This window comes from Triturus cristatus, chromosome 6 (assembly GCF_964204655.1).
Source record: "Triturus cristatus chromosome 6, aTriCri1.1, whole genome shotgun sequence".
Lineage (NCBI taxonomy): Eukaryota > Metazoa > Chordata > Amphibia > Caudata > Salamandridae > Triturus > Triturus cristatus.
In genome coordinates this window covers 828,507,435-828,535,098 of record NC_140589.1, presented here as the reverse complement: position 1 = coordinate 828,535,098, position 27,664 = coordinate 828,507,435, and the positions used below count along the sequence as shown (strand labels likewise).

Below are 27,664 nucleotides of genomic sequence, written 5' to 3'. Positions count from 1 at the left end.
GGTCCTCTCCACGCTTGCCCCGGAAGCGGGGGGTCTCGGCATTCCGGACCTCCGTAAGTACTTTCAGGCGGCACAGCTCCGCTATCTGGTGGAGTGGAGCAGGTGGGAGTCCGACAAACATTGGCTCTTCCAAGACCAGGCAGTGGCGGGCCGCACCTTACAAGAGGTTCCATTCCTGCGCCGCGCGCACCGCCCCGCTAATCTTTACGCTTCCTTTGTTACGCGGGTCCCCCTGCGTGTGTGGGACGCGGTCTGTGAGGCCCGGGGCCTTACCACCTTCCCTTCGCCGCTCACGCCCATTGCGGGCAACCCGGACTTCTCCCCTGGGATGGAGCCGGGGGTTTTCTCCCACTGGGTGCAGGCGGGCTGCAGGGCACTCTTCCAGATCTATGGCCCGGAAGGAGTGGTTCCTTTTCAGCAACTCCGCCAGGAGTTCGGCCTGACGGAGCTGGACAGATTGCGCTACATGCAAGTTCGGCATTGGGCCCTCCAGCCTCAGGTGCGTGCCGCCGCTGCCCGTCCAATTACACCGTATGAGCGGTGGTTGGCTACTCGGACCTCCGACGCTAAACTGATCACTGATCTGTACAAACACCTACAACCCCCGCCGTTTCACTACTACAATCCGGGGAGGGAGCGTTGGCACAGGGAATTGGGTAGGACACTCAGCCACAAGGAATGGGACAAAATTGCGTATCGGGCGCGGCACTCTGCATACCACACGGGCCTTACGGAAACCTTCACTAAAGTGTCCACATACTGGTACTACACCCCGGAGAGACTGTATGAAATGCATAGACACACTGACAAGGGGTGCTGGCGGAGCTGCGGGCAGGAAGGTACCCTTACACACATCCTATGGGATTGCCCAGTGCTGACCGCCTACTGGAAGGAAGTTCTGGACGAGGTGGATGAGCACTTTGGCATAGAGCTGCCGCGCCTCCCGGCGTATGTCCTGCTGGGCCTCCCCAATGACCTAATGTACCCACTGAAGTCCCGCAGGGGTAGGCAGATTGCGATAGCGCTGGGGTCTGCGGTTCAGAACATTCTGATCCACTGGCGCACATCCACCGCCCCCTCCATCACCGGTTGGTTGCACAGACTCTGGCATGTGCTGGGGATGGAGAAGCTGTCGCTTACGGTTGCGGGGGAGATAGACCAATTTGAGGAGCTATGGCAACCCTTTCTAGCGCTGCTGTCCACTGAATTCCGGGAGCTCACCTGCCCGAGGTATCTTAGGCTTCTCAGGCTGCGGCCGCCGGTGACCCCGGCGGACTAGCTTACATGTGAGATGGGGACCCCCGGCGGGGGGGGGGGGGGCTGTGCGGGGCTTCCTGGTTAGGGCTACTTTGCTGCGGGACCATAGGACGGGGGGAGGGGGGAGTGTTGTTGTTTTTGTACTGGGAGGATGGGGGATGGGAGGGGGGGGACTGTGTTCTGTTGAGGGGTTGATTTGGGGGGGTTTTATTGCTCTGCTTTTGGGTGCCGGATACGCGCGTGGGATTCCACAGCTTGTAATTCTAGCGTTCATTTACTGTGTTCTTCCCTCTGAGCCAACGCTTCACCTATTGCCAACCCTCTGGAGATGCATCCCTTCTTCTTTGACTGTATTCCACGTATCCTGCCTCCTGTCCCCCTCCCCCATGGTTTGTTTTGTCTCAATAAAAACGTTTTAAACATAAAGTACATATGACCGAAGAGAGGCCGCGGTCCCAAAATACCATAAAGTTAGATGCCGTATGAAGTTAGGAACACTCAGTCAATCAGAACACAGCACACACAGTACCCGCAGCAATCATGCGCTCCCCATATCATACATCTGGACACTTCACCCACTGGCCCCCATTGTGTCCATGCAAGGTCGAGAACCCACCTGCATTCACTATCAGGTGGCCTGATCTGCACTGTGTAACTAGGTCCGCATTCCTTTCACTAAAATAATATCTATATTGGTTTATGATGCTCCAAATACTGTATACAAAGACACTTAGAACGAATGTATGTTGAGACAGTTCTCAGACCCCTTTCTGTGGATGTTTCCCGGCCTATGCATTTAATTAAATCAACTGTTCCTGTTTTAACAAACGCCTCTTGTCTTTTGTTTCTTCAAGGTAAATTCATATTACAGCAACAACATGGATGAGAAAGATATTTGAGAACACTCAACAAAAGCGTCCTTGTTTTAGCTTTCAAGAGCACTATTATTTCTAAGGTACAAAAAAACCCCTCATTGTGTTAATTTTCAAAGGAAATGCTTTATGTTTTACAGCTTTCATTCCATCAAGATGACTTAGGTGTGCCACAGTTTTATTATGAATAAAGAATGTAGAGCTCCAGTTATTATGATGGAAAGCTGCAGAAGAACACTGGGGAATTAACTGACAGTCTGTTGTTGCTGTTGGAAATACATGTTTTACTAGGAATATCAGACTTTATGCTCACATGGCTGAGAAAAGAAAATTAGTGTGAATTTATGGAAAATGTGCTCCATTTTAGCCTCTGGAACACCTATGAGAAAATCATGAGAGAAAACAGTTCTCTCTCAAGCATGATGAGGCCTTGCTGTTTTCAGTGGGTTTTTTTTAGGTTTGAGTGGTGTTTCCTTAGCGTTTTCCAAACTGTTTGCAATCAGTCCTTATCAGTGTTTTTTCAACTGCCTAACCTCCAAAACAGACAAAAACTCTGTTTTTCAATTGTTTATAAAACATGCTGTTTTAGCTGTGATTGTTAGAAAGCACATATTTAATTTAAAGTTTAAATAATGCAGGGTACGTAATGTCTTCCCATTGGCAGCATGTCAAATGTATTTGTTAGACTGGCACAGCCAATCAGTAGTATATTTCTTCCTATAATTTCGTCGGCATTAATTTCCTTTAAATGTTCTAATGCTTAACCAAGACAAACAACCAAATAAGGTCCTTAGAAATTGTAACCACTTAATCGGACGGTTTGCTAAATTTTTCAAAAAGTAACTATGTAGAAATTGTTCTTTGAAACTCACCATAGCTACCATTTCATGAACCCAGCTATTTTCTGGAAAATATGTGATCCTTTGAATGAGAAACTGACTGCACGAAGACCAGTGCCAGATTAATATCATCATCAAACATGAGTAAACCAGTGGCATGTAACCAGTCAAGCCCAATTTACTGAAGTCCTGCACCTACAAAGAAAGAGAAACAGATGTATTTCTTCACAGGTATTATCACAAAATAAATAATTTCATACATCCCAAATGCCCCTGTTTTGTATGTTTCCACATACACGCGCACTTTTTAAATTCATGATTCAAATTGCCTACCCTGCCCCTACTGAGCTAACCAACCATTGATAATGGCCCGCCAACAACCACTAGCCCTCGTTAATGCTTCACAGGGTTTAGTTGTGTTTATTCCTCACCCTCTGCTGAGTGATGCCTACCTTGTCAGTTTTATGCAGGCAATATATTTAGGCGGTTAAACGGCTCATAGGTATTCCTACAGAGTTCTGTTTGTTATAGACAGGCGCTCATGTGCTCATAAATGTTTCTAATAAGTGCATATGTAATGCTTTATTCAGATTGTGTATCAGCGAATGCATACCATGCAAATAGATATGTCTGCCTCGTTTGATTACAAACTCGATAAAGATATAAAAATAAATTAATAATAAATCATTCCAAATATAGAAATTAAATGGGCACTTTTGCTACAAATATTAGAAATCTAATATGCAGCGTTGCAGCAGGATGGAACATGTCAGCATCTTTTTATCCACCTGTGTGGAGAAACTAGCCAATTACTGTTGTGCACTTTAAAAGGTATACAAGCTATTTACCTGTGAATGGGTTTCCAATGGGGAAAACGTATCTTGTGGGTACCAAAGTTGAAGCCCAAGAACAGGTTAACATTTAGGTCACAAAAATCGGGAATTTTTAGGAGTAGTTCAGGTCAGTAGATGTATATTCAGAGATGTTCAGTGAACAGGAAGAACTTAAAAAAAAATGCATGGGCTGTCAAGGGGAATGACAGCTGAAGTCCCAAGAACAAAGCTACTACATTTCTACGCTGCAGACACACACAAACACAAACCTAATAGACTAGGAATAATGGATGGTGCCAGGCAACAAATATGGATACAGTCATAGCTCAGATCCACTATTGTGGACTACTCAACTACACGTGTTAAAATGGGGGTGAGTCTAAGGTCTAAGAAACTACAGACTTTTCAGTGTGAAAACTTTACTGACATTCACTTTGATACATTGCATGTATAACAAATGTTAATAGGTCATCCAATTACTTTTCCTCTCAAAAAGTGTTACACTACTTATACCAGAAAAGTTGATGTCTGCCTCAGACTTCCCTATGTATATATATTCTGTTAGCTCTGTCCATCCCATGCATACAGGTGCAGCCTCTTCTGAAGCCTGAAGATGTTTTCCCATACCCCAGAGTCAGTAATTAGTACATGGAGGGCAGGTGGGCAGGGCTCTTCTTGAGATTTAGGTTACTCATTCCTGAAAAGAATCACAAGCACATAATGCAAGGCACCTTATAAGATAGGAGCAGGGTTAGCAGTGTCAGGCATTCACTGGTAAAAGAGATTTTGTCTGAGATGTCTCCGCATGTTAGGAATGAGCAAATCTGGGCTTGGGTTGAGGGCCTGAACAAATGGCCACTTCAACCTGGTGCTTTGCAGCAGTGCTAAAGGCTTTCACCTTTCTGACGTCAAGTAGTTGAAAACTGGGGGTTTGAATGATACTTCTCATGCATTAACAACTTTACACCTGAATTTATAGGTCAAGAACAGTCAGAATGTGTTAGGGGATCTTTAGCCAAAATAATTCTAGAAATGTTTTAAATGTTATACATGGGGTCTTCCGTTGTAAAACAACAATGGTAGCATTCACATAGAAAAAAAGAAAAGTCTTTTTAGAGATTGAGCTAGGAGTTCATGATGAAAGATCCGCAATGGCAATGGTTTAGGCTAAAACATCTGAAATAAGTCATATTATAATATTGTTACCCTATTACATCTACTTTTTAAAATGGTATTAAAGAGAGGAAACAAACTATGATATCACCTTGTTTTTTTCTTTACCTTGGGCCTCCTTTTATAAGATTGAGATGATTCTTTTCTATTTCAGAGTTCAAACTAGTTGACAGAGAAGAAACATTTTCTGCTTATGCAAATTATATTTATATATCTGAATCACATAATAGTTTACCAGCCTTTTTCAGTGAGTTATAGGAGTTTTCTAAGATTTTTGATTATAAATTAATATACGGATAAATGAGTTAGTCTGCACTTAATAAGTCATGTTGTAAATATTTACTTAAGGAATTTGGGTTATTGTGGAATGCTGTTGGAATTACATATTTAGGGATATGCTGTCTAAGCTCCATCTATATTAAGAGGAAATTTAATTTAGGGAAAATTAAACTTATAGTTAATTCATTGATGATGAAAAAGCCAACTTTAATTTTTGGGGTGAGGTAAGTTGGACACTCCTAAAATGATGATACTTCCTGTTACTATTTCTTTTATCAGTGTTGCCTCTTGAAATACATAAAAGCTTAAGTTTTTTTTAAATGAAATAGATGGTCTACTATCCAAATTTTTATGGAATGGGAGATAAGCAAGAATTTCACTGGACAAACTTAAGCAATCCAAATCAAATGAAGATGTTAACTTCCCCAATATTTTTAAGTATCATTCCGCCTTTGGACCTAGACAAATTTGGAAATCCCTAAAAGGTACTGAGGAACTTGGATATAATGTCTGGTAAAAATGGAAGACTCTTCTATACTTCTCTTTTTTCTTTCAAAATGTTGTATACATGACACAGAAAGTAGAAGTATGACTTCTCCCATGATAAGCAAATCATGTTTTTATTGAAATCCCTTAGTATGAATCATTTTTCTGATGAACAAAATGTTTGAAGGCACCTCTACGGCATAACAATAAAAGTAAAGTAAATAAAGGAGTCATATACTGGAAGAGGTAGGGGTCCAGAGGAAGTAGTTGGGTATCTCAATTTATCCAGGATAGGAAAATTCTTTAATTTGAGATGGTCCTGGCCTAGCAGCCAAGATGGTAGACCCTTAATTTAGAATTTCCATCATCTTCTGGCAAATAAATACCTTGCTCAGACTCTACAAAGGGGTGCAGTAGCTTATGCATGGCCCCTGCCTGCGGTCTGAGTCAAAAAAGAGCCAGAGGCTGTGGCAGAGCTGACACATGGAGACTGGCTGAAGAGTGGGCCTTCTAAGATGATGGAGCTGTGAAGCGGTGGCAGTTCTGGTGTTGGACATTGACTGGAGTAGCCCTCCTGATGACTCAGCTGCTTGATGTATGGGCCACAGTGTCAGAGGGAGGTATCTGATAGGCGATGGGAAGTCGAGTTCCCAGCCATGACAGCTAGATCAGCAGGCTTACCTGTTTCTGGTGGAGGGCCTGACTGATTCCTGGGTATGGCACAGAAGAGGTGACCAGAAAAGCGGCGTGGTGCAGAAGCCATGGGGCTGTATCTTCCCTGCCTCATCCTGAGGCAGAATGTCCTAGAGGCAGGGGCTACAGCATTCTGGGATCCCTAGAATAACAAGCCTGATGTGAGACATTAGCAGTCCTGACAAGTGGGATTGATTTTCCTTTCCCTCTACATGGCTTGGACTTGTGGTGCCCTTCCCGTCTTTTTGCATCCAGCCCCCAATCACAGTGACAGAGTGGGACATTTTGGCGGTGTGGGGCACAGGCTCAAGTGGACTTGCTTCTGGGGCTCTCTCTCGCTCCCCCCCAACTGAGCTGCCATGCTGTAATGCATAAGCACCGCAACAACATTTGGATTATTTGTGGACTTTGACAGCGATCTCACTGCTCATGTGAAGTGTTAGTATTGGTGAAAGACAAATTAGGCCAAATGGAACGATTTACCAGGGCAATACGGTGTGCGGGGGCACCTGGGGGCTCAACAGCGAGGTCGGAGGATCACTTCCACCACCATAGATGCAATAGTGCAGGCCATAAAAGACACTAGATCTGTTCTTTAAAGAGAAATTGAGGACATTTGTGTGGACATAACACTGCTGCAGCAAGACCCCTGTAACACAACAGAATGAGTCAAAGAAGCAGTGACAAGACTATATGTGGTGCACGATCAAATCCAGAAAATGAGGGCTACTCCGTACAGGCTATTGGCCATCTCCAGATACCTGGACTGAAGACGCAAAGGGAATGTAAAGCGTAACAACAGTAGAATAGTTAATGTTCTGAAGAGGGCAGAGGGCCATTCCATGGAGGCCTTCCTGCCACTTGGTTGTGGGCATGGGTGCTGAAAGACAATCTCTTTAATTGCTTCATTGTTGAGCAGGCCATATTAAGGAAGTCCTGGTGCCCCACCCAAGTCCATCACAGCCGGTCTTCTCAACTACAATGATAGGGATGTTATTCTCAAAGTTGCCCAAGAAGCCCATATTGAGCCCTACAGAAACAGAAAGGTCATGCTGTTTCCAGACTACACAGGTAGTGCAGCAGCAGTGTTGCTCTTTTTCTGAGGTGAAACAAAAGTTGAAGACATGACTTATGCCTTGATGTTCCTAGCCAAACTCATGTCAAATTCTTATTCTTTAACACCAAAGGAAGGGTGGGACAGGATGGCAGAAAGAAAGGCTCCTAAAAGGAGCGGGGATCAGTCCAGCAACCCTCCAATTGCTCGGAGGTCAGTGAGGTTCTCAAGGGTGTGGCAAGCACAATCCAAAAAATGGCCAAAAGGCTGCTTGAGAGGGTGTCACAGGACAACACAAGCAAAGAGGATGCAGGTGACTCTGTAGAATTGGACCAGGAAAGAAGCTTACCACCAATTCCTGAAGCCTGAAGATGCAGTGTGTTGTACTTCTACGGCCTCCTGAGACACTGCCCCCAGTATGATGATTGCCTTGCCTGCAGCATTGACATGACTGTTTAAGTAATCCTGCATTACAGGGTCGCAGCGAGTCTACCCCCTATTTTTTGTCTGTCCTTTTTGTTGTAAAAGATTACACATTATTAGGTTGATTGAGGTTGATGCATGCTTCAGGGACAGAAGTATAGGGTGGGGGAGTTGGGCTAATAATCCTTTGTGGGAAGTTCTCAGTTTTAGTTTTCTGTTTGTAATCAGATATGTTTCTCAAAATTACAAGCACTGGGAACTCGGGGAAACGCGGCTTGAACTGGCCTCCCTGCACCAGGTGGGACTCAGGAGCCATGAGTAAATATATTTTGCAGGCATCACATGCTCCCAATTACTGCTGTGGTGGTGTGTCATAAGCACTCCACGCATTACAATGAGGATCTAATGTTGGGAACACATACAGAAAAAACAGATCAGACATACATAACATAATCAATGGCCAATACAGAATAATTTCCTGTAATGTGCATGGCTTGAATGACAAAATCAAGTGCGGAGCAGTCCAGTTACATGACAAGAAACATGCCGCAGATGTCTTTCTGATGCAGGAATGTTTTAGCTTCACAATATCATTTCTTGGGCCGCTGTGGATGCATACGAGTGTTTCATGATGGCTTTTTCAGTGGGTCCCGAAGGGTGGCTATTATGCTCAATAAAACATTCCCCCTCACATCTATTGCAGTGCAGTTAAACCGACTTGGCGAATTTGTGATGGTGTGGGGGATCCTGGATGGTGTCAACTGGACACTGATTAGAATGTGTGTGCTCCCCGAGTTTACAGTAAATTACCCTCGGACTAATGTCAGGCATATGATTGGACTCATCGCTGGGCATCATGGTTGTCTGCGGCAACTTTCACTCCGAGATGGATTTGGACATGTTTGTCCGTAACAAGGCGCTCACTGGCACAATGAATGAATGCAGGGTTTTGTAAAGTGCAACAGCTACCCCAAGGAGTGACCTGGCGCTAGTCTAAAGGCGCAGAAATCCAATCTTCAATTCCCATTAAGCCATAGTGAATAGCCATGTTTTAAACAAAGTACTAATTGCTATTGTGAGGGAATTGAACAGTTAGGGAATAACACTCCCTCGCTGCCAAAACGTGAAGAATCATCCCCCTGAGGTGGAACAACTAAACCTAGAAATAGGTGCCGGAAGGTATCAGAAGATCAAAGTATTCTGAAGGGGCTATGATTAGAATCCAACCACAAAGATATTTAGGCCTAATCCTGTAGAATAGGGTGAACAGTCAGAAGCGCTTTAAATTGAATCTTTCTTACTGTTAGCAAGTGAAGCAATGATTCAACACTGAGTTGCATTTAGGAATCTTCAAAATATGCGGTGCAGAAGTTTTTAGGTCGAGCTAGGCAGTGCATGCACTGTCTCTTCGAGAACTGCAAAATCTGTCTGTGTACTTCAGTCCATCCTCTTCTTTGCAAACTCCTTTTCATTTGTCTGTGTTAGTGTCCTTTAAAAATCCTTGCTTGCTAGTGGTGAGTCCTGCCTCTTTGTCCCTCCTTTCGCTCTTCTGTTCCTCCCACAGAGAAGGGACTTAGCACTGTCTCACTCCGCTATGGTTCTTTATCCGTTTTTTGGGGGACTATTTTTTTCTGGTTTCCTGCTCTGTTACTAATTGTCTGTGTTTAGTTTCAGTGCCCTAGCTGCTTACATTCAGACATAGCATTCTTCCTCCCACCTCCTCTCAATGCCACAGTTGTGTTACTGCGGGCTTTTTTACTGCTGCCTCCCCCACTGTGGCTCCTGCTCCTTTGCTTGAATTTTTTTAATTAGGCTTTTTGCACTTTTTGATCTCCACCGTCATTTTTCTTTTTGGGTAGTATATTTGTTTGGTTTGCACTTCCTTTTAAGTGGGATTGGGCTTGTTTTTTAGGTGTAGCCTACAAAGATTTTACATCCTGCCCACTCTCTTTCCTGGCTTTTCATTGGTTTCTGTTTGGGTCACTTATTTTTCCTGCAGTTCTATTGACTGTAGCATATTTTCTTGCATTGACCAATGCTTTTTTTGTAAACATTCTTTCCCTCCAGCACCCCTCCGTCCCCCCCCCCCCCCCACCCCCGGGTGCCCTGCTTAATTCTTTAGCACCCACTTTTACTTTCGTAATGGCAGCACCTGCATGTACTGTCACCCCAGGGCGAGAGACACCGGACTGTGGTGGAGAGGGCTCGTTTTAGTATGCAAAATCTCAGTGGCTGCATTTGAGCGTACTACGTGCTTTCTATGTGTTTTCCAAACCAGCAGTAGCGAGACTGATACTACAGCAACTACGCTATCTTTGCAGCCATCATAAAAATGCCTAACAAAAAATGAATGTGTGTCCTCATGTAACGTAACTGGTGCTATGTAAAGCGCTCTGATACCTGATTGGATTAGGGTCAAGTTCGCGCTATATAAAACTCTGCAAAAAAAATAAAAAATCATGAGGGGCTCACTAAAGGAAAAACCACATCTGGCATGTTTCTCCAATGCTCGTGCTGTTCTGCGCACACATAGCAGACGCAGTGCAGCCAAAGACAGCACTGGCAGAAATAACCAGCTGAGGCAGTGGTGCGTAGATTTATCATCAAATAGAACATTTTGTCACGTGTTCTTCGCTCTTAGGTAACAAGCTGAAGCAAAGTAAAAAGTTCACACAGAAGAAAACTTAGGGCCCAATGTAGGTGGATAAATACCAGTCGGTAATGGTGAAATTCGGTAAATATCACCGTTACCGACCGGTATTTAGCCAATTGTAATGTACATAATACCGAATGGATTCGGTAATAAGGAATCAGTAAAATAAGCAAAATCAGGTACCGATTCCGTATTACTGACTCGGAGATACCGAAAACCCCAAATACCGAATCGGTAAATAAGAATCGATAAAAGAGATGTACCAAAAATCAGTAATACCGAATTTCATGAAATGCGGTATTTAAGAGTCGGTAATTACCACTGACTCAAAGCAGGTGGTAATCATGTGCACAGCATTTAAACAGCCCCAAAATGCAACAGTCTCAACACAATGGCGGCCCTCTACGTTATTGCAAGGCGGCTACGACTACGGGCAGCAGGAATGAGGATCTGGAGAAGGGAGGAGCGCATATACAGACGGCGCATGACACTATTCCAACTCACTGAGGCAGAAATACATGAAAGGTACAGGCTACACCCCCAAACTATCCTAGACCTGATACGGGACCTGCACCCACTCCGGGAGCATCCTACACCAAGGACGCATGCCATATCACCACATGTCCAGGTGCTCTGTTGCCTCCACCTATTAGCATCAGGAAGTTACCAGTTACAGCGCATATGCCGTGCGGTCATTTATCCTGACTCCATTTCTCAATCCATCCACCCCAAGTGAGAGGAGATACAATGTGGCACATAAAATCACGCACAACGTTGTGGAGCGCACCTTTGGACTACTAAAAAGTAGGTTCCGCAGCCTCCACAAAAGTGGAGGTGCACGTCAGTACCGCCCCATCACCTGCTGCAAAATAATAGCAACATGTGCAATGCTGCATAACCTTGCCACAAAGAAAGGAACAGCAGTGGAACTAACTGACTCTGAGGACGAGGGTGAGGACTGTCCACAGCCAGAGCACAGCGTAGCAGGTGTGGCAGCAGCACCGGATGGGAGACACAGACGGGCTGAGATAACACGCAACTACTTCTGAGTGAGTAAGGAGACATAGCCAGTTACTGTATTTTAGTGATGGTGTTTAATGACCATAGCACACCACCAAGATCAAAAGCAGTGTCCACACAAACATGGGTTACGTCACCCATGTCAGTACAACCATAGCATGGCTGCCTCTACTTCTTGCGCCCACGCGCTGCACTGCCACGTTCCCTTGCCCCACTGTCCGCACTGCTGGTTTGTCCAGAGCCAGGGCTGTGGCGTTCGCTGCGCCTCCTGGACTCTGTGGGAGGGAGCGTGATGCTACTACGGCTAGTAGCCTCCTCACTTTCACCCCATCACCTGTTGTGGCCACCTTGTCTGACTGGAGCACTTCAAGTGCAGTGGTCACTGTGACTAGCCCTCTAGCCACATCACGACTGCAGTGTGCCATCTCCTCTTGCATGTCCACAGAACGTTTGTACATGAGAGAGGTTGCAGTGGACAGGCGGTTCACCACCTTGGTGTACTTGTCCAGCTTCTGCCGCTCCCTGCGCCTTGAAAGACGGTCCTCGTCTAACTTGCTGCACAGCAGCCTCACAGCCTCCGCCACGTCATTCATGCCCTTAGCAATGTTGTTCATGGCACCGATGCCCTTCTCAATGCGGTGCATGTGGGCATTCATGTGTGCCATCTCCCGCTACACTGACCTGATTGCTCTCCCTTGCAGGCGCTGGAAATTCAGCATGTTACCTTCGAGGCCAGCAAACACACTGTCATCTTCGGCCTGGACCTGAGGACTGGCTGCCCTTGCCCTGTGGCGCCTGGAAAATGTGTGGACGCGCTCTGTGGGGGACTGTGATCCTGCCCTGGTGTCAACCTCTGCCACTGTAGACTGTTGTCCATCCGTGCTGTCCTCCTAGGACACCTCCATTGGCTGGAGGGTGGCCACTGCATGCCTCCTGCCTGGCGGTGGTGGTGGCGTTTATTATGACATTGGTGATGGTGGTGGTGGCGTTGATGGTAGCTGTGGTGATGGTGGTGGTGGCAGCATTGATGGTAGCTGTGGTGATGGTGATGGTGGTGGTGGTGGTGGTGGCGCTGATGGTGGGTGTTGTGGTGGTGGTGGGGTGGTGTGCCCTGCAGGCGACTGGTCCTCCTCCTCTCTCCTTTCTGGCCTGGGTGCCCTTCCTCTGCTCCCCTCTGCTGCCCTGCGAGATGGCTCGCCTGTGGAGACAGAATGTACATATGCTCACTTTTCTGGCAGCATTTGCATAGTAATAAATGTAATGCCTGCCAATCACACTGACTGTCCTCTGCCTGCTAATTGCTAATTGCTGTCACATGCCTTTGGGTTTGCTGAACTGACTGTTCTGACATGTGTTACTTCTGACTACATCTCCCTTGATGCATTGCATGTTAGGGGTAAAACATGAACTGGAGTGGGAGTCCCTATGCCTCTCTGGGGATTGAGGGTAGGGTGGGGGGTGCGCAGCATGCTGTGAATGCATCTTACCTTGTTTGTTGGCAGCTCTGGCTGAGCAGTCTGCATCGCCGACCCCACTCACACTCTCTGGATGGAGGGTGGACTCAACCAGCAGATCCAGAGCAGTTGGTGCAGAAGCTGTATTCCTCCCTCCACCTGTGCGCTCTGCCTGCTTCCACCTCTCTGAAAGCTTCGCCTTTGCAGCCTTCCTCAGGTCATACCACCTTTTCTTTAGGTCATCAATGGAGTGGTGGGTAACTCCAATGGCGTTAATTTTGTCCTGGATAGCAAGCCAGATCTTTCTTTTTTGGGACTCTGGCACCTGCAGGGACTGTTTCCCGAATAAGCGGTCATGGTCCTTGGTGACATCTTCAATGAGGACCTCCAGCTTCTCCCACTGAATTTCTGCTTTCTTTTCCTCTCTGGTGCCTCATTCTCCCTCTCCTGGTTTTCCATTTGGATGGCAATTGGATGTCAAAGTCTGTGGAGTTGCACCTGGCTTCTCTCCTCTGCTCCCTGCCTCACAGTCAGCTCCAGGTTCAGTGCAGCTGCATGGGTGTGGCCACTTCCTGTTTGGGAGGTAATGAGGATGCACAGGATTGGCTGATTCCACAAATTGCGATTTTTTTAAATTACCGATTCGGTATTTACTGAATCGGTATTTACTATTCGGTAATGGGGATTCGTTTTTTTTTTTATTGGATTCATTCCGATTTGGTATTTCTTAATGATTTTTACCGATTCGGTAATTTATACCGAATCTTTACGTACATCGGAAATAGCGATTTCTTAATACCGAATCGGTAAAATTCGGTATTAACGAATCGGTATTTCACATTTACCTACATATGGCCCTTAATTGTCAGTGTACCCTGCGAAAACAAGCAGCCTTTTAAAGTGTCTAATGTCTGGCAATCTGCTTGGCCTCTCTTTCTACCGCCTTCGACATTCAAACAGACAGTGAAAAACTGGGCTATTTATAGCCTTGTTCGATAATATTTTACACTAAGGTTTAAAACCTCGCATTACAACAATTCTCAAAGAAAAGCCACTATTTCACTGAGGCTTGCAAGTCGCCATCGGCAAGTCAGGCCGCCATGCACACCTTCCTTGTTCATTATTATTACTGTTAGCTAGGTCATGGTGGTGGTAGTAGCATTTTGTTTAAAAGCTCAAATGTGCATGAGAATATTATTTAGCGCCATGCCAGTGATAAAGGGCATGCTACAACACCAGTGACGTCTCAGATTAGGGGAAGCAGAACACTCCCCTTTGTCTACAAAACGGGCACCGTGACCTCTGTCAGGATCCAATGGAAACAGAAACAAATTCCTTCATGCAGCAATAGTTATCCAGAGACCAGAAGGCTGCGCCGTGTTTATCTTGATACAAAAAGAACAATTGATGGACAGAATGCAGAACAATGTCATACATTCAGCCCAATTACGAGCTCTGGGCCTAAATCCATCTTTTTTTGCTCCCCTTGCCATTCCAGTTTGAACCCAGCCATATGCTAAACAGTCTTGACCCTGTGCCCAATGTGAACAGTCTAGCCCGAACTGCCAGGCCATATCCTCCCTGAACTGAAAGAAAGCATCCTAGGACCGGTTTCGGGGTTTAACCCCCTCTTCAGTAATGATACATTGACTCCAGTGGCATGGAGAGCACGGGACTCACGTCTGGGCATACCCGTCCCACTTGGGGTGACAAATGCGAAAAGAACAATTGATGGACACAATGTAGAACAATGTCATACATTCACCCCAGTACAGAGATCTGGGCCCAATGGGAACAGTCCAGCCCGAACTGCCAGGTCAGGTCCTCCCTGGACTACAAACAAGCATCCTAGGACTGGTTTTGGGGTCTCACCCCTCATCAGCCAGGATAGCTTGATTCCAGTGGCATGGAGAGCACAGGACCCACGTCTGGGCATACCCGTCCCCAAATGCAAAAAGAACAATTTATGGACAGAATGCATAATAATGTCATACATTCACCCCAGTACAGAGATGGGCCTTAATCCATCGTTTTGTTGCTCCCCATGCCATTTCAGTTTGAACCCAGCCTTATGCATATTAGTCTTGACCCTGCGCCCAATGGGAACAGTCCAACCCAAACTGCAAGGCCAGATCCTCTCTGGGCTGGAAACAAGTATCCTAGGATTGATTGGATTCAAGCTAGCTTGGCTGATGAGGGGTGATGCCCCGAAATCGGTCCCAGGATGCTTGTTTACAGTCCAGGGAGGACCTGGCTTGGCAGTTCGGGCTGGCCCGTTCCCATAAGGAACAGGATCAAAACTGATTGCAAATGGCTGGGTCCCAACTGGGGTGGTGAGGTGAGCAAAAGAATGATGGATTAAACCCAGATCCTTGTGTCTGGGGGTGAATGTTTGCATTTTCCAGCATTCTGTCCATCAGTTGTTTCCTTTGCATTTGTCACCCTAACTGGGAAGGGTATGCCCAGACATGGGTCCCGTGCTCACTGCACCACTGGATTCAAGCTAGCCTGGCTGATGACGGGTGATGCCTCCAAACCGGTCCCAGGATGTTTGTTTCCGGTCCAGGGAGGACCTGGCATGGCAGTTCGGGCCACACTGTTCCCATCAGGAACAGGGTCAAAACTGATTTTGCGTTTATCTTGATGCCACTGGCTGCAACCAGAGGTAATTAAATCCTGCGAGGTCGGGCATGCACAGCCAGCATATGTGCAGTTTAGCACCAAGTCCCGTCTGCAAAGCTGCATCTGAAAAGATTTCCCACCTGGCTTCAGTGCACTTGCAACAACTGAGTTACCTCTGAATATTCCACTTACTCCCAGGGTGTGGACAGAAGCAAGCTGGGGGCACCTGGGAATTGGCCTCCTGACAAGTTCTCTGAAATACGTTTTCTGCCTACCGCACACACACACAACGTGAGGAAAGGCAGTGTTCTTTCTACTCCTGGCAGCTCTCCAGTTGGAACCACACTTTTTACATATTTCACCTGACTTGTTTCCATAAAGCCAGCAATGTATAATAAAAAAACAATCCTACAATAAAATATGAAAGCATGATTCTGAGTTTAAAAGAGACATTTTATGTTTAATATTTTACGACAGTTTCACTGTAAGAATACTAAGGGCCATATTCACAAGGAGCTATCGCTGAATTAACGGCACTTTATCGCAGCCAAAGTCGTGATAAATTTACCTCCCCAGTCACAAGCCGGTGTTAACAGCCCACAGTATCAGTTTACCCGCGATGGCAGTCACAAAAAACATCGCCACAGAGGATCCCCGCAACTATCACTAATGAGATGCAGAGTGGGCGTTCCGGTGCCAAAAGCCGTGACCACACCACTCCTCACCATTCTCAACGACCAGACAGATCGGCGATAAAAACACAAAACAGGCAATGAGGCATGTTAGCACCAGGAAATCTACACCTGCTCTGACCTGGTGTTAAGTCGGACGGTAGCCAGCACCACAAAAGGGAGACCAGCCCAGGGCTACATCGGAAGGGCAACAGATGCCATGGAGCCACACATCATGCGGCCTGGACACACAAGAGGGCCACAACACCCATCGACACCACCCCTCCCTGGCAACCCCCCCCATAACGACATGCCACATCAACTACACTAAAGCATGTATAAAATATTCTGCATGACGTCGCACAATCACAATAGTTGAAATGAATGTGTCGCCACAGAAATGAGCATCACACATTCACTTTCGAAGCAACAAATAAAACTTTATTAAAATGAACACCGAAATGAAATGAAGACACAGGGCGGCTCCCCACGGGACAGTCCGTGGGTCACAGCCTGCAAGACAAAAAATATGATGAGAAGGTGTGTCCTGCGCACATCAAAAGACAGAGAGAGACCCAAGGAGAGAGAGGAAGAGAGGGGGAGAGAGAGAGAGAGAGAGAGAGAGAGAGAGAGAGAGAGAGAAGAGAGGGAGAGAGAGAGAGAGAGAGAGAGAGAGAGAGAGAAGAAGAGAGGGGGAGGGGGAGAGAGAGAGAGGGAGAGAGAGAGAAGAAGAGAGGGAGAGAGAGAGAAGAAGAGAGGGAGAGAGAGAGAGAGAGAGAAGAAGAGAGAGAGCCGCCCCTGCGCTCCCAGGCCACACTGCTCACCTGCTGCCACTGGTGTTTTCAATCACTTGCCGGCATGTAGTGCAGTCCATTAGGTCACACATCTGAATCAGAACCGTCATCTGAAACAGAGTGCAGATACATGACTGGCACAGTACACACACTTGCACAAGACAACAGCGCCTGCCCGCCCATGTAAACCCAGGCAGAGGCATCACAAAGACACCCACCGCCCACGGAGCATGCCCGCCCATGCACACCCAGGCCTCACTGCTCACCTTCCATGCACCGACGTGTAGACTGGATGTCCCACCATGAGCCGCTGCAAGCCACAAGCCTGGGGCCCACGGATATTGCACCCTCCACACCATGCAGCCACGCTCCGCAGGCCACCAGGTCTCATGTGTGTTGCTGGGTCTTGAATACTCCATGGCTGAGGACATACCAGTGCACCCGGCAACATCGCAGGCTGCACACCCGCTCAGTTTTGATTTGTTCAGCATTACGTACATCAATTGTGTGTCTTTTGCACACCCAATCAGCCCAATGGGTGCCACTAAGCCTGTGACCACATGGCAGTAGGCCCGCGCTGCCCGCTGGCTCTGGCCTACACTGCGGTCCAGCAGGACACACGAAACCTGAGCTGCCCAGGCATCATCGCAGGGTGCCCACCCGCTCAGCAGCTTAAGGTGCCACTGACTCAAAGTCACCGTCCCGTGGCGGGGTACCTGTGCCTGCTACAATGCGACGGGTGCGGCTAACCCTGTGCAACCCCAGTCAGCGCCATGAGGTGGTCCTCCCGTGCCGTACGCAGGCCTGGGTTGCCACTAACCCTGTGCGCAACAAAATTCTTGTGCCCTTTATGATTGGGAACCGTGGCGTCCGTCATCCAGTCACCACGGGCAGAGGAGAATGTGACATCGTCGGCCCCTTATGTTGGCTGAGTCACATGGCCTGTGACGCCTGTGTGGATGGGTGTGGTGTGCGTGCAAACCTGCCCTCAGAAAGTGGCTGTGACATGCTGACAACTAGACCAGTGACCTGCACACCACCAGCGAGTACGCCTATGACGGGTATCAATGAGGGCCCCCCCTCGGAGCATAAGCGGAGTGGTCTGGCCTACCGTACTCCAAACCAGCACAGGGCTTGCCACAATAACACGTAGGCTCTGGGCGTGGTTCAGTCCATGTCCGGACAAGGAAGTGAGTGATGCGTGTGTCCCAGTTGTAGTGTCCACGGGACACGGTACACAAAATGCAATGTAGCACCCTCTGACTGGCATCCCACAGGATGCACATCATTGAGACAAGGGAAAGCACTGTCCCTACATTCATCCACACATGCATACATGATTGATGATAGACATGACACAGTAGTGCGTCAATTGATGTTTATTGCACATCCAGTGCAGTTATGCGGTTGGAGCGGTTCAGGGCAATGCCCAGCACACTATACACTATGGGCCCGTGGAGGGCCAGCCAGAGTCCATCCGGGGATGACAAGTCCTGCTGAAGGGAAGGGTACAGTCCACAGCCTGGTCGCCGTGTCATTGGTCACCAATCCGGTAGTGGCAATCCATGTAGCTGACCAAGGTGAGTGCATTGGAGTGTATCGTGGGTCAGTGGAAGGTCATAAGGCCATGTGCGGGACTAAGCAGACACAGGCCAGGTGGCGGTAATGAATGCTAGTGCCTGGTCCTTCTTACCACAGTCCCATCCACGTCCTCGTCCCCGGGTGTGTGCCCTGCCCCACCTGTGGGTGTTGCCGAACCGGCTGCCGCACTGTGTGCCACTGACACATCAGGGGTCTGAGTGGATCCGGCTGCCGCACTGGGAGGCACTGACACACCAGGGGGCGGGGATGTGGATGGTGTGGGGGCAGCAGCATTAATCGGCGCAACGCCTTCTGGCGGCAATGCCATGGTGGAGGTCGGTAGGGCATGATATATCCCAGCTACTTTTCGATGATGTGCACCGGTGGCTGCCATCCTTTCCGCCTCCATCCGCACCATGTCCTCCATGAGCCTCCGTATGTGTGCCAGCGCACGTCTGGTATCGCTGGAGCCACTCTGAGCGGACAGCTGTTCTAATCTCCACGTCATGACTCCAGCGATGTCAGTCAGGGCTCGTTGGAGACCATGGGGCGAACATAGACACCCAAGAATGGCGTCCAGTTTGGTAGACATGATGCCGAAGCCCACCCGCACCTGTTCAACCGTCTCCCTTTGGCCCTCCAGCACACGGCGTTGGAAGGCCATATGTTGTTCCCGGAGGTCTTGGGAGGGTGCCGGGGCTGTGGGTGCCTCCTGCTGGGTGGTTTGGATGGTGGGTGGGGTCTCATCGATGTAGCTGGGCTGCCCTGAGCCTGGAGGTGAGTGGCGGATGAGGTCAATGATGTCTTGGATGGTTTGGGCGTTGATGCTGGCATTGTCCTCCTCGTTATCCGTGAAGAGTGGCTGGGACTGCTCTGCAGGAGGTGTTGATGGTGCCCCTGCGATGTGAAGGGGAGATGGTGTATTACAATGTGTCCACATGTGTGTAGACGCATGGTACAGGCTGACATTCAGACAGCATGGCATTGTACATTGTGACAGTCTGTAGATCATGGCAATGACCCAGAGTCATTGAGGGTGTGCACTGTGCTCTGCTTGATTGTGCATGTGTGCCATTGTGCCCATCTATACCCGCCCCCCCCCCCAGTACCTGGTGGTCACTCACCCTGTTGCGGTTGTGTTGTGTCCTGTTGAGCAGTGTCCGGTCCCCCGACTACAGCCACAGTCTCCACACTGATGACTGTCGAAACCAGCTCCTCCATCTCATCCAGCTCCAGCTGTGGTGCTGGCCCCCACCTCCGGTCTGCGTTGCTGCCTTCTGGTTGGCAGAGAGTTTCTCCTTGGTCTTCCGCTTGATGTCGTTCCATCGCCTCTCGACTTCATCCATTGTCCTCTTGTGCTCTCTGACGGCATTCACCTTGTCGACCATGTCCCACCATATTGCAGTTTTGGTGCCCAGTGACACGTTGGAGGTGACGTAGAGTTGATGATGGTGTTCCATCACCTCTGTGACTATGATCCCGTTCGCCTTCGGACTGAACTTCGTCTTCCTCGTCTTCTTGTCCTTGCCCTTCCCTGTCCCTTAGGTTTCGGGCTGGTCGTCTGGGGTGCTTTTGGGGTTGCGCTGGTCCTCTGCACCTGCTCCGGTTGCCTCCATGGTGCTTGGGTGTGGGTCAGTTTGTGTGTGGGTGTTTTTTCTGCTTTTATGGAGATTTTTCCCACCTGCCAGGTGTGTGTTGCAGGCCTGGCGCTGCTTATCGCTGATTTCCTCATCTCGCTTTGGCCCATCGCTGGTTTTTTGGTGTTATGGTTTGTGTTTTTATCTCCATCGAGGTGGTTTTATCGCAGACATTGTCCGCGGTTTCTGCAGACTATTGCATGCTACCGCCTTGTTGTGAATCCCACGTTGTCATGGGGTTATTTCCCCACGATGCGTTGCGATATTGAAAGTTGTGTTACGCTACTCATGCGGTAGTTATTACGCGTTCTTGTGAATATACCCCTAAGACTTTTTCAGTAGTCTTTTTAATACCAAGCAGACGATGGGATGGTTAACCAGGCCTTGTGAACTTTTAATCGTGACATCCTATCTGCATACACATCACTGCACTCTTTTTAATGTATTAGACGGCTGTCAAAATAAGACCAGTGTCCGCACAGGCTGCATTAACCTCAACCTTTTGCATTCACACGCTTCCACTCTAAGTCGCCGTCCAGAATGCTAATGTTACACTGCCTTTACTTCCACAGACTGCGTTCTTCCCATGAGATCAAGCCGAACATATCTAACTTTCCGCTGACTTCATTTCGTCCGTATTACAGTAATATCTCTGCGCTGCCCTGTATGCTACCTTGTACTCTGTCATGTACGCTGCCATGCATGCTGCCCTGTATGCTGCTGTGCAAGTCCCATCAGTGTTTCTCCTTCGCTACCTCACTGCCATTTGCAGACATCAGAAAATACTATCTGGCAAGCAGCACCATCAGTACACAGCAAGGTAGCACATTTATTTCTGGTTCGGAAATCGGAAGATGTAAGCTGGCCCCCCATTGGATGCTTCAGGCAGCTTACCTACGCCACAGAATCGGGTTTAATTGGGCAACACAACTTCCCACCTAACTATTTCTATCACTACATGTGCACAGCTGTGATATTTGATACGTGTGACTTGCAGTTTAACAAGATTGTCGTAATAAATGCTGATGTGATTTAAACAGGAGAATGTGGTTATTCCGGTATAATACGTCGGGGCCTGTAATCTTTATACAAACCGGTCTCTAATTTTCTTATTAGAGACTTATAGTGTAATCACCAGTCACCTGTAATAAGAAAACATCTGGTCAACTGTGATAAGTAATTACAGTTACATTAGGGCATCACAGTGCCAGCTGCCAGAGACAGGTCACAGAGCAGAATTACAATTGAAAATTTTGTTTTATTATTTTTCTGAGATTAACAGAAAGGTGTCAATTATGGCAATGTGTTTATTTTAAGGACTGCTGTAGTTCATTACACGAAAGAAGGAATCTCTTTGAATGTTCCCACACGTTATTAACTATAGTTGGTTGTAAAAAGTGACTTACCTCCATAAATTACTATTTGCATTAAAGCCTGTTTAATGTCACATTATATCTAAATAACATACTTGCAACTATAGATGTTCATGAAAAAAGGAGCAGGAGGGCATGGATTTAGGCTTTTGGGGAAAAGGTAATACATATAATGACAATGTATGATAAGGAATATAATACTGTCTAATGAAAGGTTATTACAAGAGCGTAGGAGTTCAATGACACTAGACACAAAACTTGGCTTTCAGCTTGTTCCTCTAGGTGGTCTCGGAATTCAGGGAGGCTTGTTATATCCTTATAATATGCGTCATTGGGCACTTTATCCCATTGATTAAAAAATGTGATGCTGACCAGAATCAGAAAGTTAAACGTGGGAGCCAACAAAGAGTGCATGAACATGCACAGAATAACTAAACTGTACGTCTGTGTCTCTTGAAACCATACAATGTAACATGTCTACAACTCGTATTTTGTTTCGCTGATCACTTTTCACAAATCAGCATCTTTGTACAATGCATCAATCAGCTACTGCTGGTTTGCATTCTGCATTTCTTGCTATATATAGCTTCGGCCCCAGTATATCAGGTCAATATACATGGTCATTCACATGCCATATAGAATAAAATAAACCACCCAAACTTCAGCCCAAGTGCAACTATGTCCATGCTGCTATGACCCTAACACGTGTAAAATAAACAATGTCCACTGAAATAAAAATAAAAAAATCAATTGTTACTCAGCAGTTCTGTTTAGTTCTCTGTTTCAGCAGGTTCCCACTATCTATAGTGCCATGAAATCCCTTCAAAGTTGGACGTGCATAGAAAATGCATATATACATGTGTACACGTGAGACCTTGTTCCCAGGGTCCCAGAGAGGTCAGAGGCTACTGTACTTCAAATGTTACAACCATAGTCAAATCATTGCTGTCCTGGGCCCAAAATACTACTGAACCTCGAATGTCTTATCAAGTACATCTTTACAACACTTGACTCTCTCAGCAAGCCTTGCTTCTAAGCAAGGACTATAAGTACAGAGTGCACGTTTACACACCGCTTGCAGGTTTTCAAAACACATAAATAAAAGGCATTGTCATTTACAATGCCAATAGCTCGATCTCTAGTAAAAGCGAGACCTATCGTATTGCAAATGATTGTTTGTATTGTCTGCAGCCTACTTATCATCCTGTCTGGAAGGCCAGGGTAAAAAACATCATTAGTGTAGTCCAGCCTAGATGAAAGTAAGGCATAGACTACCGTTTTGCGTGAGGCCAATAGTAAAACGTTCATGAACTTTTTTATATTTCGAAGCACTGCTACACATGTGCCAAATGTCTAACATCACTTGAGGACCGAAAAACACACTACAATCAAATTTTACTCCCAGATTTCTAGCCACCTTAACGAGATGAGGCGCAGAAGGTTGAGATTTTGGACAAACATATGAGAAGCAACTCTCCTTATTTAGACCAAAAAATTAAATATCAGTTTTATTAGAGTTGCACTTCAAGTAGCTCTTACTCATCTACTCAAAGATCCCGGATTAACAATGTTAAAAGTGGCCTGCGTGCAAGACGGCAAAGGGGCAATTGAGACTAATGGCTGCATATTATCTGCATACGAGATGACCATAAATCCATAAGACTAACAGAACAGCTAACGGGGCCATATAGATGTTAAATAAAGTCAGGTTTAATTAGGAGCCCTGCGGCACCTCAATGTTTAGTAGTCTGCTGTCTGCTGAGTAAGGGGCCATCCAAACAGCATGCTATCTATCACACAGGAAAGACTAAATCCAGCCAAGCGCTGAGCCATCAACCCGAATGTCTGCCAGCCATTGAAAAAGAATGGAATCTAACACAGTATGGAACACAGCCAATTAATCTAAAAGGTTAAGGGCTGTGTTCTTGCTTTGGTCAAAAGAAATCTTCATAGCCTTGGACACTTCAAATAATGTTGTCTCCATACCGTGTGGAGTACTGAAACTCAACTCAGTCATGTGTAACAAGTTGTCATATTCCAGGCACTTAGAAAGTTGGATATGTACCAGTTTTTTCAACCTTATTTGCTGCTGCAGGCAACCAAGAGATAGGCCTTTAGTTTAAGAGTATATTTGGGTTAGCTGATGGTTTCTTAAAAAGTGAAATCACCTTCTTGGCATGAGGTACCACTGCCAAATTCAAGGAGTTACAACATAACTGATCAAAAATCGGAGGGGTGACTGCTACAGATGGTGCCAGAAAAGACAGCTGACAAGGGCCACACGAAAAACCTGATTTGCAAGACAGCAGAGCTTGGAAGGTTTGTTCTGCCAATATGGGAATGAACGTAAGAAGAGTATGTTTTAGTTGTGGTGAAAAATATAAGTCCTTAGAAGAAGCCACCTTTGATGCTTCATCTTCACTCATGGTGTCACATTCACCATGGGGACATTGTTGTCTCCTCTAAGTTAGCGTGAGCACGTTGCGGATGGTTTGCTGCTTTGCACACATTACTACATGAGTTTATTTTGCAAATGCCTCTTTTGCCGTTTTCACATGAAAACCTATTGGTGTGTTCACATTCTGCAGGTTCCTGGGATTTAGTCTGAACAATGTGAGCAAGGTCGAATAACAATGTCCCTTGTTATTCTGTTCTTGTCCGGCCCTTGCACCTAGACAAAACATACCGATGCAGCTGTTGTTTGCGAATACATACTTTGGTCTTATGGGAATACACAAATACGTAGGACACACTTGGAGAGGGACCTTCCCAGGAAGAAGATGAAGGAAGTGACTCAACTAGGGTCACCTGGGTTACTCTCGACCACTGCTAGCCTTCCAAGAAAATAAACAGTCGATGATGCAGTAGAGAATGCAATCTAAATGATTTTTTCACAAAGTACACTGCAGTGGACTCTAGTTTGACCAGCCTCCTATGATGGCTGATGAGGGACTGACTCTAACAAGCATACAGTTACATTATGTATGTTGGGGAGCCCACGAAGACCCGCCTATCATGGAAAAACACTGGTAGATGTCGTAATACAATGGGGGTACAGAGCATAAGTTTTGATTCCACAGCCTGGCACAAGCTATCTACTGCCCAAGGTCGTCTGCCTTATCCTCCCTACTAGGCAGGTGGGAGAGGGCCTTTTCGCAGAGAGAAAGGCATGCGTTAATGAGCAAGATTCAACATTTAAGAAACGAAACTCACCAAGGACCATTCCTTGTAAATGATCAAGTAACAGTTTTGATTATAATGCAAGATGGCGTCTACTAGAGGAAAAATTGCGGCACAGATGTCAACCTAACTTACATAACATCTGCCCTTGTTAATTACGTATGCATCCAGCAATAATGTATTATAAGATAGCTAAATAAATGCTAACATAATACCAGGTAAAATACGAGTAATATGGCAGTAATATGTTTCAATTCTAACAAAGAGCACAACAGCACCTATGATAAAGATCTACCATCTATAGTACGGGGTCTGCAGATAACACCCAGTGATCTTCTAATATATAATCATTTCACTTCTGTCTACGGGGAGGGAGGTTAGGCTACACTGTCTTTTTATAATGACAGTTCCTTTCATGATTTATGGACTAATTGCTATGATTACCACATTTGTGATATGCATTGTCCTGCTTATTGTGGCACATGTACTGCATATTATAGCACGTTAGTTAAAATAAATATTTTAAATGTGTTTGTGTCTGTGTCAGATCTCATTGTGGACAAGAACAAGAAAAAAAAGGTGTGTCTTGCAACCGCGATTCCTGAGAGAGTCGGGAGTGTTGTGCTCTGGGGTATATAATCATTTGTCTCTCTGTTATGTTATGTTATGTTATGTTATTGCTATTTGTGTGGCGCACTGTTACCCATGGGTGTCCTGGTGCTGTAGAGTCCTTTTGGGGCCTGAGAGGAGAGGAAAGTATGCCGATATTTAGGCGGAGAAAAACCAGGTTTTTAAGGCTTTTCTGAAAGAGAGGTGATCTGTCATGGACCTAAGCTGCAACGGCAGGTAATTCCATGCTTTAGCTGCACGTGCAACAAAGCTTCTGCCCCCCTAGCTGGCCTTGCGCACTTTGGGTACTAATATTAGTTTTGCTTCTGATGACCGCAGCACTCTTTCTGGTAAATACCACTGAAATTTATTTTTCAACAAATCTGAGCCAGTTCCCTGTAGTGCTTTGTGAACAAGGCACAGAGCCTTGGACTGAATCCTCTTTCTAATGGGCAGCCAGTGGAGTTTTTTGATCTGGGCTGAAATTGAGGCAAATTTAGGTGTACCGGTGAGCAGTCTAGCAGCGGCATTTTGAAGAAGTTGTAGTTTGTGCAGGAGGCCCTCTTGTAGGGAAAGATGTAGCCCATTGCAGTAGTCTAGCCTTGACAAGGCCAGTGAAGTAACTACTGTTTGTATGCTGTCTTTGGGCAAGAAGGGTATTATTTTCTTGCATACCCTGAGCGTGTAGGCAAAAGAGGATATCACTGCGTTCACCTGGTCTTTGAAGTTAAGTTTATTGTCAATCCACACCCCCAGGTTTTTTGCTTTGTTCCTCGGGCGGGGAGGGGACCCAGAGAAACCGGCCACCAAGCCGGCGACCAAAAATTAGGGTAATTTCCAAATACTACCACTTCCGTTTTTCCGGAATTTAACTTAAGACAGTTCCGAGCCATCCAGTTCCCTACCGCTGACATGCACTCATTAGGACAAGTTGCTGTTTCCATCGACAGCCCTGGCAGTAATGAAACCACAATTTGGGTGTCATCGGCATAGGAGGTTAGGGAGAAGCCGAAAGATTCAATAAGAGGGGCCAGTGAAGAGACATAAATATTGAAGAGCGTCTGGCTCAAAGAGGAGCCCTGAGGCACTCCACATGCAGGGAAAAAGGTCTGGAGGAGAATTCGCCCATGGCGACTGATTGGGTTCTGTTAGAGAGAAAGGATTCCAACAGTTTCCAGGCGGTGCCCTGAAATCCAAACTCCTTCATACGGTCCATCAAAAGTGAGTGATGGATCGTATCGAAGGCCGCTGAGAGATCCAGCATGATCATCACTGCTTTGCCTCCTTGATCGATTATGGTTCTGATCTCCTCTGTTGATTTAATGAGGGCTGACTCGGTGCTGTGACCAGTTCTGAAACCATGTTGCGATGGATCCAGTACCTGTGAATCAAGCAGGAACACGCTCAATTGTATGTTCATGATTTTTTCAGCTACTTTCGCTGGAAGAGGAAGCCTCGATATGGGTCTAAAGTTGTTAGGGTCTTTGGGATCCAGCGAGGGTTTCTTAAGTAGGGGCATTATAGAAGCGTTTTTCCAGTTTATGGGAAAATATCCCTGAGAGAACATGGAGTTAATGAGGAAAGTCAGTGCCGCGGCTATTGGTCCAGGAGCTAATTTCAACAGAGAGATGGGGCAGGGGTCATTAGGTGAACCAGATTTAGTTGTCATGATGAGGTTTAAGATTTCTGAGATTGTAACTTGGGAGAAGTTGTCAAAAGATTCCCTGTTGTTAGTTTCAAGTTGTTTGTTGTCAATCTGGATGGAGATAGAATTGTCTGTGGTCTTGGTGAAGGTGGAGAAGATAGACTCTACATTACCCCGAAAAAATTGTGCAATGTTATCACATAATTCCTGACTGGCGGAAATAGTAGGAGTGGTAGGAAGTGCAAGCGATGTGACTGTTTGGAATAGTTCTTTGGGCGAGTTTTTTGCAAGATTCATTCGTTTGGAAAAGAACTCTTGTTTTGTTGTGAATAGTAACTGTTTATACTGAGTTAGACTAAGTTTGTAGTTCTTTCTATCATTCTCATTATAGTACTTCCCCCAGATTCTTTCAAGGTGTTTGCAACACAGTTTAAGATCTCTGAGCTCTTGGGAGTACCATGGGGGAGATGGTCTAGCCCTATTGGGGTAGAGGAGTTTTTTTCGGGGCAAGCTTAT

At 46.4% G+C, this 27,664-nt stretch overlaps 1 protein-coding gene across 1 annotated transcript in view; it reads right to left on the bottom strand.

The window, feature by feature from the left end:
• LOC146817941 (potassium/sodium hyperpolarization-activated cyclic nucleotide-gated channel 1-like) overlaps window positions 1-27,664 on the bottom strand; it is a 1,926,818-nt gene that overhangs the window by 1,198,189 nt on the left and 700,965 nt on the right. The window contains exon 5 of the mRNA XM_085609718.1: window positions 3,002-3,163. Within this exon, the coding sequence (XP_085465844.1) occupies window positions 3,002-3,163 (162 nt within the window). The remainder of the gene's footprint in view (window positions 1-3,001; window positions 3,164-27,664) is intronic.